The sequence below is a fragment of the Eretmochelys imbricata genome, chromosome 8 (genome assembly GCF_965152235.1).
Source record: "Eretmochelys imbricata isolate rEreImb1 chromosome 8, rEreImb1.hap1, whole genome shotgun sequence".
NCBI lineage: Eukaryota > Metazoa > Chordata > Testudines > Cheloniidae > Eretmochelys > Eretmochelys imbricata.
The window spans coordinates 74025123-74041471 of NC_135579.1; the positions used below are offsets into that span (position 1 = coordinate 74025123).

At 43.8% G+C, this 16349-nt stretch overlaps 1 protein-coding gene across 3 annotated transcripts in view; it reads left to right on the forward strand.

The window, feature by feature from the left end:
- The first annotated feature begins 1151 nt into the window (after window positions 1-1151).
- ARHGAP29 (Rho GTPase activating protein 29) overlaps window positions 1152-16349 on the forward strand; it is a 91884-nt gene continuing 76686 nt past the window's right edge. For 2 of the 3 annotated variants that reach the window (XM_077824556.1, XM_077824558.1), the window contains exons 1-2: window positions 1152-1276; window positions 4364-4709. In XM_077824556.1, coding sequence (XP_077680682.1) covers window positions 4448-4709 — 262 coding nt within the window. In that variant the 5' untranslated portion in view covers window positions 1152-1276; window positions 4364-4447. Of the gene's footprint in view, window positions 1277-2814; window positions 2832-4363; window positions 4710-16349 lie in introns of those variants that run through there. The other variant, XM_077824557.1, reaches the window with a different exon arrangement.

Below are 16349 nucleotides of genomic sequence, written 5' to 3' on the forward strand. Positions count from 1 at the left end.
CTCCTTACGATCACATGTGGTGCAGCTTTTTTTTTTCTCCTGGTGATTTGGCAGTGTTGTTTTCCAGTTATGCTTGGTGGTATGAGGCAGACATTTTGGCAGCGATGACCAACAGGGGCAACAAGAAAATCCAGTAGCGGCTGAACTGTTGGTGGGCCGATGACCAAATGTCCAAGTGGATGCTGAATACAGCATCATTTAGTCCATTAATCAGTACCAGGGAAAAAAATTAAAAGGGCTGGAGTCCCAAGCAAGGCCCAAGGCAGTCAGGAAAATCTGATTATTTTATGAGGAACTAAACCATACTCTTGGGATTTACCCATCAATGCCACCTGAAATACTGAGGACAGCACCAAGGCATCTGTACTGTGATGGTCAGAGAGAGAGAAGGAAGAAAACAATGTCTCCATCACCCCAATGGAGATCAGGAATGAGTAGGAGGAGTGGGACAGCACTGAAACAATGCCAGCATCCTCTCTTCGGAGAGTCAGGCTTAAGAGGTGACAGCAGAGATGACGGTGATCCTGGCTTGGGAATGGAGAAGCCTGATGAGGGGCTTGCTGCACAACGTGGCTTTTTCAGTAATTATTATTATTGTGGCTGGGTTTGCAAACTTGTGGCTGGAAAGAGGCCAACAGATTCTTACGACCGTCTAGTATTGCTGTGAGGTGGGTGGGGGCGGCGACCTCACCTGGGGATGAACATGCCCCCTCAGTTCTGACACTGCACGCAAGTAGCAGCGGCCCTAGTCCAGTCCCTTCACACCCGAGCTTCTCGCCACCGGATTCCCGAGTTTGCCGCCGCCGCCGCCGCCGCCCCGGACCACGCCCCGCCCGCTGCCGTCTGGCCCATTGCATGGGGCTACGGGCTGAACGCCGCTGCGTAGCGGCGGCCGGCGTAGTGCCTGGCGCGCGGAGGCACACGCCACGCCGCCCCCTGCCTGCTCCCCTCTTAGCGGTGCTCTCGGCAGGGCGGGCCCGTCCACCACGGGCGGCGCTGAGTCCCGCCAGCTCAGCGTCGCGTCCTCGCTCCCCGTCCCGCTCCCAACCTGTTGCTCCATTGCCCCGCCTCTGATACGGAGCTGCCCAATGGGAGGGGGCGGGCGCGAGGGGGCGGGGCTGGGAGCGGTCGGGGGCCGGGCGGCTGCGGCGCTGGCCGGAGGGTGCGAGTTCAATGGGCAGCGCGGAGGGATGCGCAGGGGCCCGTCGCGGCCCGACTGCTGCCTGCGCTCGGGGACTCGCTTCTGCTGCCATCTCACGGCGTCCCGCTCAGCCCGGTAAGGACCCCGCCCGGGAGCGCGTCTCGCCCCCGGTGTCCGGCCCGGGCAGCTGCTGTCGGTCCGGAGCGTTGGGCGCCCACATGGGCTTGCAGGGGCCATGCCAGGCGCCGCGAGGGGCGGGCTCGGGGGAGCTGGGGGCGCGGCTTGGGTCCGGGGAGTGGGGTCCGGCAGGCGGCTCTGAGGGACTTCGGGACTCGGCTGTCGCCGCAAGAGTGGGGGCTTACCGCGATCCGCTCCCAGTCCTTGCCAGGCGACGTGCGCCCGCGGCGGGGCGGGCCCGTGTCCCCCTGCGTCCCCATCCGCTCTGGGCTCAGCGCCTGGGGGCCCCTCTGTTCGGGGCGTCCTCCGTGTCTGCGGCCAGAGAAGGGGACCGAGGGGCGGCTAGGAGCTTCTGCCCCATGAAGTGTCCCGTCCCCCTCGGCTCGGCCCCCGGTGAGACACCCCCCCCCCCGCCCCGGCGGGCTGCTACCTGCGCCCATTTCCGCTCAGCCTCCCCCGTCCCCTGCGGTGTGTTTGCGGCGAGAGCGGCTCCTCTCCATTGTATGTAAATCCTGGGCAGGAGAGCGAGGACGTGCGAGTTGGCAGCGGGCTGCATCGGCTGGTCGAGGGGGCCCCTGCCTGCCGTACAGAGTCCTGCTAGGAATGCGAGACATTCCGTGTGGGAGGCAAACCCTCGCTGTAATCGGGCCCAGTTGAAGCTGCACGGCAGCACTCCTGTGTGCTCTGGCTGCGTTTTATAAACAATCCGGGTTGAGAGATTTTTACTGTCCCTTTAAAAAACAGATTTGTAGATTTTCGCTCCAAAGGAACTCTTCAAAACGTGGCCCTGTAAAGGAACTTTATCGCCTGCGAGAGAAAATTGTGCTGAGAGAGCAGATTTCTGAAATCGTTGGTCTGGGGTGTGTGTGTATTGGGGTTTTTTTTGTGTGCAAAGGGGGGGGGGGCGGTTGTGATGGGAACTACTTGCTCTTATCCGAAGTCTGGAGATATTTATAACAGTTGTTTTGGACTTCCTTCAAGAGACTCTAGCCTAAAAAAAACCTTTTTCTAGTAATGAAATACCTGTGTTCTGTGAGGAACACTCTTTTTTTTCCTCCTCCCTCTGTCTTATGACCAGTACAAGTGAGGGAAAAAATAAAAGAGCGTATCTACAGCAAAAATTTGACTGAAGGGGATAAATATGTAATTCCTAATATTACTTTTTTCTATAATCTCTTTCATTTGTATCTTTCAATTTTTGTGTATTTTAAAGTGTTTATATATGTCTTACTGTGACCCCTGAATAGTCATTGCTATCTTTCCCTTTTTGTGTGAGTTAGTCACACAATAGTAGAGGAGAGAAAAACATTTTCAAAAGAGGGAAATGTAAAAGCATCGTCATATCAAGGGGGACTGGTTATGTGAAAGACAGGATTGCAAAGTAGCTTTCTGGGTAGGGAATGGGAACTGAGAAAGGTTGCACAAATGTTTTGCTCAATGGTATGTTTGTTTAATGTAAACTTCACCTGTAATCACCTCCTCCACACACTTTAGCAGCTTTCTATTAATGTAGGTATGTTGGAATTACTTACTTTATTTTCAGCATTGTTTATATATTTTGTTATAGTATTATACATACTACTTCAAAACAGCAAATATTATCAAGGCAGTTAAACTGAGTTAGTTAAACTCTAAATTTTCTTTCTTTTTAAGCATCTGACCAAAATGCTGTAGCATAATTTTTTTTATGTAATTTCCTCATCTTTATTATTCCTGGTAGTTTTAAAACAAAATGGAAAAAAGTAATGGAAATGCATGAGAATACTACCTGTCAGAACATATAGTGGGAGTATTCAAAACAGAGGAGTTACTGGCTTCTTTAGATTGTCTATTAAAAATGTATGCAATAACGCTTTCAACCTGCAGTAAATACCTACGATTGTGTTATAATAAATTCTTGCTTTCTCATGTTTATAATAGAAATAGTTAAACTAGCAGCTTCACTGAGGTGCGAACAAATGTATTGTAATCTCTGCAATTCAAAGTCTTTATAATGCAGTTTACAATTTTTTCCTCTGAGCCAAACATACATTGTAAACATAAATTCTCTTCTTTTAGTGTTGAGCGGATAGTCATTTATCAAAATGGAGCCATACCTGATTTTGCTTCCTGGAGGCTTATGCTTTGAAGTGAATTACTTCACTTGGCACAATGAAGTAGGAATGACTCTGGTTTTCTTAAATTAAATGAATACAGATGGCTCCTTAGTTGTATCAATTTATTCATTCCAAAGTATAAACTTTCTTTGGGAGTGAACTTGCTAAAAAGTGCTGTGCTAAAACTAAAATAAAATAAACTCCCTGAAATTAACTCCTGTAGGTTTTACAGATTGAATCTCAATATCTGACACACTAAAGAAGTTACATTTTTGGAATCTCAGTAGCTTCTTTGCCTTCCTTTGTGTTTTTAATGTGAGTTACTGTTATTAAAAACAAAAAAATGACAGTTGGCTTAAAATCCCATGTTGCAATTAAATTTTAGTCTTTTTCAGACTGTTTTCCTTTTTCCATCGAACTCTGGTAGGCCAATATGAAATTTTACCATGTGTAACCAACAATTTTATTAACTGAAATGGTATTGAACATGGCCTAGTGGTCCATGTGTTCTTGTTTAATATTATGCCAATTTTTCATGGTTGTTGGCAACTGTTCAGCCATGGTAAAATTTTATAGTGTAGACCCGGCCTCAGTGTATGCATTATAGAGTTTATTACAATTAGGGATTCATGAACATGTGTTCAGGAAAGAGAACAGTTCTTTGGAGTAAATTTAGAAATTAGTTTGTGTAGTTCCAGGACAAAGCTTATAGACTACCTTCATGCACCACCTCCACCTGGTCTTCAGGTAATGCTAGCATTAGTTATTTGCTTTATAACTTCTTATAATCAAAGGATTTTAAAACTATTTTATTAAATGTTTCAATATCCAACAACTTAACATTGAAAATACTGACAATGCATGAAAATATGTAAGTTTTACCTTTTAAATGTTGTTCTTCCATTAAATATCACCCTCTTTCTCTCTCCCCCCCCCCCTTAATTTTAAGGGCTTCGTCTTTGGCCTTTCAAATGGACATTAAGTGACATTGAATGTTAGCTGCAAGAATTTTATAAGTACTGCATCAGCTGGGATGTTGCGACAGAACGGTGGAAGTAACAAGCGTGGTTTGGGATTAGCCCGACTGTCTACATCCAATTTCTTCACCATCGCCAATTCAGGAAACTGGGGAATGGGGCGCAGCACCAAGAGCAACTCTCTGAGCAGTATTAGCTCCAACTCTGATTGCTATGACAGTCCTATTGTGGATCCAGAATACATCATGCAGTTGGTGAATGATGTCAGAAAATTTGCAGATGTGCTACTGTATTTGAAAGAAGCCATTCTTTCAGAAGGTGCGTCAACTGCTTTATCCTATTTCTTAGCTGATTTGAAATTCACACACATAGCTGTACTCAGTAGGAACAGAAGCAAGCATTACTGTGGTTTTTACTTGTGTTTTTTTCTTTCTGCCAAATACTTGCATGATTACAGGAAGTGGTGGATGTTACTTTGGGTGCTACGTTTCCTCAGCAAACACAGTGCATTCTGTTTCCTAATGAGACATAACATATAGAGCTGATACAGTTGGTAAGACTTGAGTAAAAGGGAGGAGGGGAAAGTCTGGTTCCCATCAGACTGGCTGAACTGACACTGGAAAAATAGTTAAACTTTAAATCAGTCCTTTAAACAACTGACTGATGTTTTTGTAATTACAAAGAATACTGTTGATATTTTGGCCAAGATCCAGTTTTCCATGCTATTACAATTGTTACTGTTTAATAGGCTCATATGTTAATAATTTGAATGTAGCTTTAAAAGGTCTAATTTTAATGGAGTTTAACTTTTCTGTAACACTCGCTTTTTCCAGGCCAAGGTATTTGTTTACCATCTTCTGCTAGCAGGTGAAAACTACAAACTTGCTTTCTTAGTCTGTCCCCTTGGAACACATCACTTTTTTTTCTTTTCCTTTTCCTGAAAGGGAAATGCTATCAGTTTTTCTTGGCCAACAGCAGGAAAGCTTTTCTGAAGAGGGGTCCTCTTATTAATACTATAAGAGCTATGTCCAAACTAGTCTGGTATGGGATCCATTGACTGCTAATAGCAGTTTTTCCCACCACCCATTTTTACCTGTAGATAGTTGCAACTCCTTTTCCTCCTTCCACCACTACCATCCAATTGTCCCCTTTTCTCTTAGTTGCAATTCTAGACTTGTAATGAGCAAGTTGACTTAATTATCTACTTTTAGGAAAGGAAAAATGCATTGAAGTCCTGATTTTCATGAAGCCTGTAGCACGTTAAACACTTTTAGTAGACACAGTAGTCTGTACAATAGCTAGAGCTAGTTTGTGGATATGGTCTAATACTTGCAGCTTCTCAGTGAGAAACTACTTGAAAAAATCTTATTGCTGTTACTAATGTGGCTTATGATTTCTTAAATCTGATCTTTGGTTATATTTGTATCTGTGGTGTGGGGTGTCTTCTACCTTACTCTTTTTAGATTTTGGGTCAGTGTTACAATTCTCACATAAATATTCTGAGGATTTCTGAGTTAGAGGACTTAGGATCACCCTAATAACTGCCTTTGGTCACAAACAAAGATAATAAACGTAAGCCGGAATGGAAAATGCTACTCTACTGTCATTTGAGGTATTCCCACCTATGTCAAGGTGGCCTCCAGAATCTGTTTTATTTAGACAGGAAAAAAAGAGATTCAGGATGTGACTATAGCCACCATATTGTAAACAATATACTGTTTTGAGTCTGCCGTTAGAGTGAAAGAGTTGCACCAGAAAGCCGTTAGAGTGAAAGAGTTGCGCCATAGAAGTGGTGAACAAGTCTTAAATGTACAGGTAACTTTGAAGCCTAATACTGACTTAAGCGTCAGTATGGTTCACTGTAGCTAGACACACGGGTTGATGTGGTCAAACATGTCTGTCTGGCACCTCTTAATATCTGAATGGACAGTTCACAGGAAACAACTGCAAGAACACAAGTGTATTCTAGCAGCCACAGAGGCAGTTTTAATAAATAAACTCAAAGGCCCCAAGATATAGTGTGGAAGGTAGGTTATGCAATCTCCTTTTAGTCTGGATCACACACTGACTTTATTAAACTGTTTTCACTTCTGTCATTTTATGAAATTAACAATCTTTAAAAAGGATGGCACTTTAAAATTTTTCTGCAGCTATTGGGTGCTGTTACTTGACACTTTGTCTAAAATATATCAACACAGACTAAGAACGTGTATAACAGTAAATATAAGAATCTCAGAAAATGAATAATGCAAAGGCAAACTTTCTTTCAAACTGAGGTGCTCTTCTTTGTACTGCTGACCAATAAATTGGCTCAGCATTTAGGCTGAAGTTAGCAGCTGGCAAATTTCAGTGTAAACAAGGAAAAGCAACTTCACACAACATGTAACTTACGTGTAGAAATCTCTGACACAGGAGGTCACTGAGACAACAAACTGCTTACATATAAAAGAATGGATAACTCTTGGGACTAATAATATTTTACGATTTACCACCTTCTGAAATTATCCAACTAATTTCAAGTTTGAGTGTAAAACAATCAACTGGAGGGGCCAGGAAGGAATTTCTCCTGACTTCTTTGGATATCATTACTTCAGTGACTTGGTGCATTTTTTTATATATATACATTTGAAACTTTCCTTTGCATTGTCTGGTATTAGTACTGCCAGAGTCAGGATACGGGACTTCATGATTAGTATGTTAAATCATATCTTTCCAACTAGCAGTAAAGCTGCAATTAATTTATAATTTTCCGATTGTGTTCACCTTCAAACAGTTGTAAAGCAATCTGTTGGAGGTGTTGGTGTAACTTTCTTCAAAATGATGCTGTCTTCAGAGATTAATTAAGATCACTGGGCCAGACTTTTGAAGGTATATAGGTGCCTGCTGAGATTTTCAAAAGTGCCTAAGGTGCCTAAATACCTTCTAAAAATGTGGTCATCTGTGCCTAGATTCACCAAAACATTGTTCCCTTGAGGACAGGCAGTTGCATTTATAGCACATAACTGCACAGTTGGAGATGCAGCTCTCAACTGCTGCTTTTTCTATTTCCTCAGGTGACCTCATAATGTGACTTAAAAGCGGGCAACCAAAGTCAATGTCTCTCCTCCTGCTTGGGTTAAGGGCTTCCAGCAGACAGCTGGCAAACCTTGGTCAGTGTGTACCATCCTACATGCTCTTCTTTGCTGTGTCCAGGCTCTCTGAAGCCATTTGTCTAAATTTATGTACTGCACTCAACCACAGTATTGTACTATGGAGCCCCAGTTCCTAAGGAGCCTCCTCCAGTTCTCTACCAGTCTTCCTGGAGAGGATGAGAAGAGCTGCTTTATTTTTGCAGACTTTTATCCTTTGGAAAACTTCAGTTTTTCAGAGAACTCAAAGTCTACTTGCTGAAGTTTTCTGTAGTACTGTCAACTATTTCTCTGTCATACAGTGGATCGATGCACATCGATCAATAGAACAACCTCATGTTGTGCATGGAAAGGCTGATGATCTCATACTGGAAGTCAAAAGACACTGGATGAAGGTACTTTATGCTATTTCCCCTGTTGCTGCCGATGGATCTCTCAATTTTGCATTGAAAAGTTAAAATAAGTTATAAGCTAAGAAGTACCAGAATTCTCTTGGAAGGGCAGGCCTGGGCAAAATGTTAATTTTGCCAAACAAAAATTTGTGTTCAGTAGCATACATAGGTATGTTAAGTTGATAACAAGCAACCATTCATTGGCTTCTGCCACTTCAACATTGCTGTGTTTTACCTACAAGTCTTCATTTATCTGACAAACGTTACCTGATTCTATTAAGTGTGATGTCTTGACTACATAAATATTTTGCTTTTTCAATGCAGATCGGCAACTTCTTTTACAGCTGTTATTGTTAGTGCTAATATTGCAGGCTTTGGCCTAAGGAGGAAGGTTATATAACGCAGAGGCTCCACTTACCCAGTACCCTGATCTGGCACGGATTGCTTCAGCTAATCTTCAGGGGCTGACCCTTCTCGCATTGAAGTCAATATCCAAAGTCTCATTGATTTCAATATGTCCTAAATTTCCAACTGGATTAGCATTTATTTTCCCTGTTGGAAGTGTTTGGCAGTTTTTTCCATGGTTCAGTTTTATCATTTTTCTGGTTCTTCCGAGTTAGTGGTGTACTCCTGGGTAAACTATTCAGGTAAGTTACCTTGCATTGAAGAATGTGTTTGTGTCTGATTATAAACTCCTTTTGAATGTGGACTTTATCTAATGCTTTGTAAAGCAGCAAACATACTGGTGGTCAATAAATAATTACATGAATACTGAACTGCAGAGATTTCCAGAGGGGAGAATGCTACGTGTTTGGGTCTTCTCACTTTTTATGTCCACTGCAGTGGCATTTCCACTTGCACTGATTAAATGAATCTTGATACAGACTTTCCTAAAAGATGTATTTTTGCTGCTTGGACTTCAGGGAGAGTGCTGCTTTTAACCTAAGGTAAAGTCATTGGCCAATCTCTGCAGTACTGTTCTTCATGGTTTTTAATAAGCTTTAGTCAGAACTTTGTCCTATCTAGCAATTGTTGTTGTTAGATAAAGTGAGACTTAAATAGAGTTTGCGAAATCCACTCCGCTGGTAGGAGTGGGAAGTTTTATCTCTTGCAAAATTGTTTCTAGTGCTTATGGATAGCGCTTGGTAGGTTCTCTCATGAACAGAGTGTAAACTATCCAGTGCCATTTTTCTGATCATGCTGACAGCTTTTGTACTTTCGCTCTGGTTCATAGCTGTATCAGGTGTGATACACCAAGGCAATGTTAACCAGACTTTGATCAGTGCATGGCTGTTTGGGAGGCTTTGAAACTTTTGAATCATGTCAGTTTCATGTTGCTTTGTGAGCAGTAGCACTGCTAGCTAGCCTCTGGAGTTGTTCACGGAATAAGAAGAACCAAAAAATGGTAGTTGAGGGAAAGAGTAGAGTAATTTTGGACTTCTTTTCCACCCTTCATAGCAGCCTAGTAGCCGTAGAGTAGGGGATACTTGTCAAGAAAAATTACAACAGTCAGGAGGCTCCAGGTTGGGGAAGTAAGCTCAGGCCTCTTTCCTTTTCAGAAGCTTTGGTTCTGGGGGGCTGAGATGCTCACCAGCATGGTGCCCAGGGACCTCACTGGTGGGACTGGTCCCATTCTTGTTTCTGTGTCTGCCTCTATTGAGTAGGTTTAGTCTTCCAGTTAGCAGATACCTGGTCCATTTTTTAAGCCCCAAGGCACCAAGCTAGAGAAATAGTTTACCTCTGTGGAGAAACTGAAAATGGCAGCTTGTTTGAGTGGATCAAAAATGGAGCCTTCACTCTAAATTCATCAGAAGAGGGTTTTGAATAGCTCTTGTGGCACATAATCGTCAAACTTTATAAGGCAAAAAAAAATAAGTATGCAGACTAACCGGTGTCTATCCCTCTCTCTGAATACCCCTTCTTTTTGACTCCAGGCATTAAGTTCAAAGTGAGTGGTGTGCTCCTGAGATGGGAGGATCAGCTGAAGCAGGTTCTCCCTGAGAGGGACTTTACCCAACTCCAAGATCTGTCATTGTCCATAAGTTGTTAAAAGATCAATTTTCTCTGTTTCTCTGGCCAGATAATAAATCAGTGAGGCTAAAGGGGAAAGTCTTGGTCTAAGTCGGGGGTCTCAATGTGGCCCGCGGGGCTCCAGCAGTTTTGGGGCCAGGTCTCTCCCTTGGCCGCACCTGCAGCCCCCGGGCGCTTGCTGCCCCCAGGTGCTCTCCCCACCCTGGGGCGATTTAAAATGGCCCGGGGCTCCAGCAATGCAGCGTAGCTGAGCGGCGTCTGCCTGCTTGCTCCACGTGTCTGCTGGCCCCTCCCTGTGGCCCCAGGGCGGGGCACAACTGTGCCTCCACGCACTGCCCCCACCCCAAGTGCCCCTGCAGCCAATGGGAAGCTGCAGGGGCAGTGCCTGGGGGCACAGTGCAAGGAGGTCCCCTGGCCAGCCCCGCCTTAGAGCCCCAGGTAAGCGCCACGCCGCACCCCCTGACCCTCTCCCAGAGTCTGCACCCCCTTCCCACACACCCCCTCCCATTCCCAAACTCCCTCCCAGAGCCTGCACCCTTCCACCCTCCTCCCACACAGCCTGCAACCCCACCCCCTCCTCCTGCACCCCCACCCTTGACCCAGCCCAGAGCCTGCACCCAGCACCCAAACTTCAGCCCAGACCCTGCACCCCAGGCCCCCTCCCCCACCCAAACTCCCTCCCAGAGCCCAACCTCTCACCCCTTCTGTGCCCAAACTCCCTCCCAGAGCCTGCATCCCAATCCCCTACCCCAGACCACCTCCCCCACCCAAACTCCCTCCCAGAGCCTTTGGCAGGTGGGAGGTGGAGTTTTGGGGGGGCGAGTTCTGGGCGACATGAGTGACATTATTGGCCCACTGGGAGGATTTGAGGACTGGCACTGGCCCTAAGGTAAATTGAGTTTGAGACCCCTGGTCTAAGTTCTGCACTTGAGTAAGAATTTCAAGACTGAATCTATTTTGGCTAAATTACATTAATCAAAGTTAGTAGATCTCTTGGTGAAAACAGCTGTTCTCACATAGCTCAAAATGAGGCTTAGGCATCCTTATCCTTGTTGGGTATTGTCAGAAACAGCAGACTCTCCAGATTTGACCTACATTTCCCAGGTGTCTTGAAGTAATAGATTCCGTCATCCCTTACGGTCACTGTCAGTTGCATTAGGGTTTTGTGAGGTTAAAGATACTTCTCCTGCATTGAGGGAATCAAAATAATGGGCCAGCCCAGTATAAAGACATCAACACTCTTCTTACACAATGGAATGAAAATGGACACATGAGCTATTCAGTAGTTGCTATGAATCTAATTTGAAATTATCACACTACATTTTGAATTCCTGGGACACTCTAAAGTCTGTTAGTGACCTAGAGGAATCCCTTTCCTCTAGTGATTAAAAAAATATAAGTAACCCTTTTCTACGCATCTTTACTGGGACCAGATCTGGTTACTTAGAGGTGCATCAAGCAGTGGAGATGCTATATTCTTACTTGAGTGGTGCCTCAAATTTCAGGTTTCTTTATTTACATTTAAAACATACCAAAACAGGTGGCAAGCCTAAACTCCAGACAGTTTTAATAAGAGTTTAAAAGCACAGCAAAACACTTTTTTTTAAATACAAAAAATAACTCACTAGGCCATTTAGCAAATGTAAAAATGACCCACACGTAAGTCACATCCCTCTCTCAAAAGCACCTGTATGGTGGTCAGCCCTGAAGTGTGTCCTAAAGCTGCCTCCTCAGACTGTAACTTGCAGCAGTAATGCCTGGAGAGGGTGGCGATCTCTTGAGTAGGCGGCTTCTGGGACCCCTAGGGGGAGACTTTCAAAGGCATAGGGCAGTCAGGTACCTATTAAAGATCAATGAGAATTGGATGCCTGATTGTCCTTTGACTTTGAAAATCTCCCTGTTGTGCTTTTTGTGTAGTGTGGGGATGGAGGTGGAGCCCAATGCACTGAGGTACACCTAGTAACCTGCAGATGACCAATTTACATAGCACATAGTATTGTAGGTTCACAAGTGAGAGATGTCTTTTAACAGTTAGGCTGCTGCACTCTGTATCAGATTCAGTATGTGTTTAATATGTAGCCACAAGCAGAGCACATTGCAGTAATCTGATCTTGGCTTGACAATGTTCTGAGTAGGCTTGGCAGAATTTGATTGAAATCGAAGTTGGTAAGTGTCTTTCAGCTGAGACACTGAAATTGACGAAAAAAATGTATGGACAAAATGTATGCACAAGTACAGCCTTCCCCCTGCAATTGTGCCTGCAGGGATCGGGTGTCATCAGTACTGCAGCAGCACAGGGAGCCCTCTGCAGCTGTGTGCGCTCTCTTTCACCCTCTCACCATCTGGGAGTCCAGGCGCCGTACCTGGGCAGGAGTCATTCAGCAGCAGGTGGCCTCCCCTGTAGCCAGGGAACTCATCCTCCTTAGACTCCTGACTGGCCAGGACCGCAGTCTCCCCTGCTCCTTGTGGCTGGGTGTTTTGGGCCCTTCAGCCATAAAATGAGCCCCCTGTAGCCCCGCTGTTGGTTCTGGGAATTCTCTGCAGCCTTGCTCTCAGCACTGTCCAAACCCCCCTTTCATTTCATGCAACTGTAAAAATTAAAGTGGTTAAAAATAGAAGAAATTTCTTTAAAATAAAAGTTAATTGTCAAAATTAAATTCTGTCAAACCTAGTTATGAGTCATAGTAGTGAGGTCTGCATCTGGGAGAGAAGACTGCAATCTCCTAATCAGAGTGGATTTGATTTAAATCAAATTTATTTAAATCATAATTTAAATCACTAGTCAGGAAGACTCAATTTAATCATGAATTTCTACATAAAAACGCATTCTTGTTGGTTGTTATCAACCTGAAGATCCTGCATGTTCAGACATGTTCCTTTCATCATCTTCAACGCAGCTTCCTCCTGAGAAGGAACGCCTCTCATGATGTTGTTTTTATTCAGGCAACCAGGCCTTGCATTTCTTTGTTGCACTGTTTGCATTTTGCACACATGCCTGTCTTACCCACAGGTAGAGGAACTTCATTAAAATACTCCCAAACTGGGTCTCTTTTATGTCCTGCTGCCATTATAGGTTTTCCCTTCTAATGAAAGAATGGTATGGTAGATCTCAAATCAATGAAGGCTACACTCAGACCTCAAGACTTCTGGAATATGCTGCTCAAACAGTTTCACTTTTGTTTCTACTGCCTGTCCCTCCCCTCTCCCATTTATCTCCAGACTTCTTCTTGTCCAGATCTATTCTGCCCCCAACTGTCTTCTATTCATTCAACTTTTTGAAACTTTGCACTTTTAGAGAGAGGTAAGGGATTGACTGTGTGTACACGAATTTGCAGAGGGACAGTAGGGTTGAGGTCTGTTGTTTCTCACATCTATATATTATATTATTTATTTTTATTTAAAAACATTTTTGCTGTTAACAAGCATGTTATCTCTGGAGACACAAATCCACCGTTTGAGAACTGCAAAACTAAGCATCTCTGATGGTATCTTCTAGACTGAGCACTGAGTCCCATTGGGTAGATAGAAAGATTAACTTAAATAATCTATACAGAAGCCCCTGGAACTCCATAAAATTGGGTCCCTAATCCATGGACTATTGGAACTCATTTACAAAACTTTTCTTAAACATTACATGAATATATTCTCATACTACAGAATTAGAATTTATAATCACTATTCCATGATGACATGTTTTGGAGCTATAATGTATCTTTAGATAGTGGTTTTCTCCCACCTCCCCACCCCCCGCCCTCAAAAAGCATTGTATTAAAAAAAAAATCATTGATTTTTATCCACCCTGCTCCTAATCAATGAGCTTAAATGAGAAAAGACTATTCTGGCTACTTCTGAAAGCAGGTATTAGGGGATCTAACCCGATCACCCAAATTACAGACACACCCCTTTGGTCCAGAGGAACAAGTATAATCTTTACTATACCATCCAGTTGCTTTTCTCAACCCTCCAACATCACCTCTTGTCTGGACTGAGTTTCAGCCAGTTTGCTCTCATCCATGCCTCAGTCTCAAATAGACTCTGAGAAAGGTGATGAGCTGTACTATTGGGAGCCAAATTTGGTGGTTTTCACCTATTGAAGGCGTCTCATGTAACCCATGCAACTAGCCCATTTGCTTCTCAATTGCTGAGCAAGTGGGAGGACAGAATAGGATTCCTTAGAGGCACAGGATTGCTCCTGAAAAGAAGTGATTGCCCTACATTATCCAATTTCTCCAGGAGATAAAAAAAAAGCCACCTTGTTCATTCTGTAAAGGAAAAATGTATAGCCAATAAAGTGAATGTTCTCACCTTTTGGAACCAAAAGCATGGGACAGAACTTGCAAAGTTTAATATTGACCAAAATAATTCCAAAATATTTAACTTTGCAAATTCATACAGTATGCTATTTTTTAAAATAAAAAAAAAACTTACACAGATTGGTGCCACTATGATTTTGTTTTGTTGTGATATGCCCCACCATGCAGTATGTTGGTGACATCATTCTGAATTATCTCATTTAGATTGATCCCCATCAGTTTGACTTCAGGAGACCAGGTAGGAGTGCTTATAGCTGTTCCTAGTGTGAGTCCAATTCCATTAACTTGGCTTATATAGAATGTTCAGGAAACTCTACTAGAACCATGTTTTGCTTTGTTACAATAGCGATCCTTAATTGTATCAAATTAGAGAAGGAAGAAGTGCTTTTTTTGCTCTTTGGCTTTGATGTAGTAGTTGATGGATTTACATTTCTGCCTTTTCAACTGCTTAGAAATGTGTAGTGCACTGCTCTTTCGTGACTATACCTGCTGAAATTCACTGTTTTGCATCTTTAGTCAGTATTCTGATGGTACATTGAGTAATTACAAGGGTAAAATTTGCGTCTGGGTATTAAAATGCTGAATTAGCTATACTATGTGCTTAGATTTTAATTCTAATATATCTGAATGTACTTTCGAGTGTAGAATAACAACTCTTACCTCGAAGAGTAACAAGTGAACTTCAGAGTATAGTTTTATATGCTGTATGAATGGTTCTAGGTTCTTTTAATGAACAATGGTTTCTTTTTTTCTGGATTCATCATAGCTTCTTCCTGTCTCCAGTCACTTTAAGTAATGTATGTAGTTATGCTCTAAAATGGAAATGTAGTATCTTGGAATTCTGCTTTCTTGTATAACTACAAAACAGAATTGTCACCCTTAAATATCAAATGTCTCTAAAGATCAAAATCTGCAGTATGGCTTCTAAGAGCTGATCTACACGACAAAATTAGGTCGAATTTATAGAAGTCGGTTTTGTAGAAAGCGTTTTTATACAGTCAATTGTGTGTGTCCCCACACGAATGCTCTAAGTTCATTTAGTCGGCGGAGTGCGTCCACAGTACTGAGGCAACTGTCGATTTCCAGAGCATTGCACTGTGGGTAGCTATCCCACAGTTTCTGCAGTCTCCGCTGACCATTTGAATTCTGGGTAGAAATCCCAGTGCCTGATGGGGCAAAAACATTGTCCTGGGTGGTTCTGGGTACATATCATCAGGCCCCCCCCTTACTTCCCCTCCATGAACGCAATGGCAGACAGTCATTCCACATCTTTTTTCCTGGGTTACCCGTGCAGATGCCATACCACGGCAAGCATGGAGCCTGCTCAACTTACCATCACCGTATGTCTCCTGGGTGCTGGCGGACGCAGTACTGGATTGCTACACAGCAGCAGCTCATTGCCTTTTGGCAGCAGACAGTGACTGGTAGCCATCGTCGCCGTACTCCAGGGTGCTCTTTTAGCCAACCTCTGTGAGGTCAGTCAGGGCGCCTGGGCAAACATGGGAGTGACTCAGCCAGGTCATTTCCCTTTTAAGTTTCGTCTCATGGTGATTCAGTCCTGCCAGCAGTCGTACTGCACCGTCTTCTAATGAGCAGCGAGGAGATGACGATGGCCAGCAGTCATACTGCACCGTCTGCAGATGAATAAGATGTATAAAGATAGAAGAAGTGGATCAAAACAAGAAATAGACCAGATTTGTTTTGTATTCATTTTCTCCCCCTTCTCTCCCTCCCTCCCTCCCTCCGTGAAATCAACGGCCTGCTAAACCCAGAGTTTTGAGTTCTGCCCTTGAGGGGGCCATTCTGTTTCTCCTTGATGCAAAGCCAGCCCCTTTGTTGATTTTAATTCCCTGTAAGCCAATCTTGTAAACCATGTTGTCAGTCGCCCCTCCCTCCGGCAGAGCAATGGCAGAAAATCGTTTTGCACCTTTTTTCAGCACAGACGCCATAGCACCGGGAACATGGAGCCCACTCAGATCACCGCAGCAATTATGAGTACTCTAAACACTGCGCACATTATCCAGCAGGATATGCAGAACCATTATCTACAAGAAAAGCGAAACCAGGCGAGAAGGAGGAGACTGCAGCGCGGTG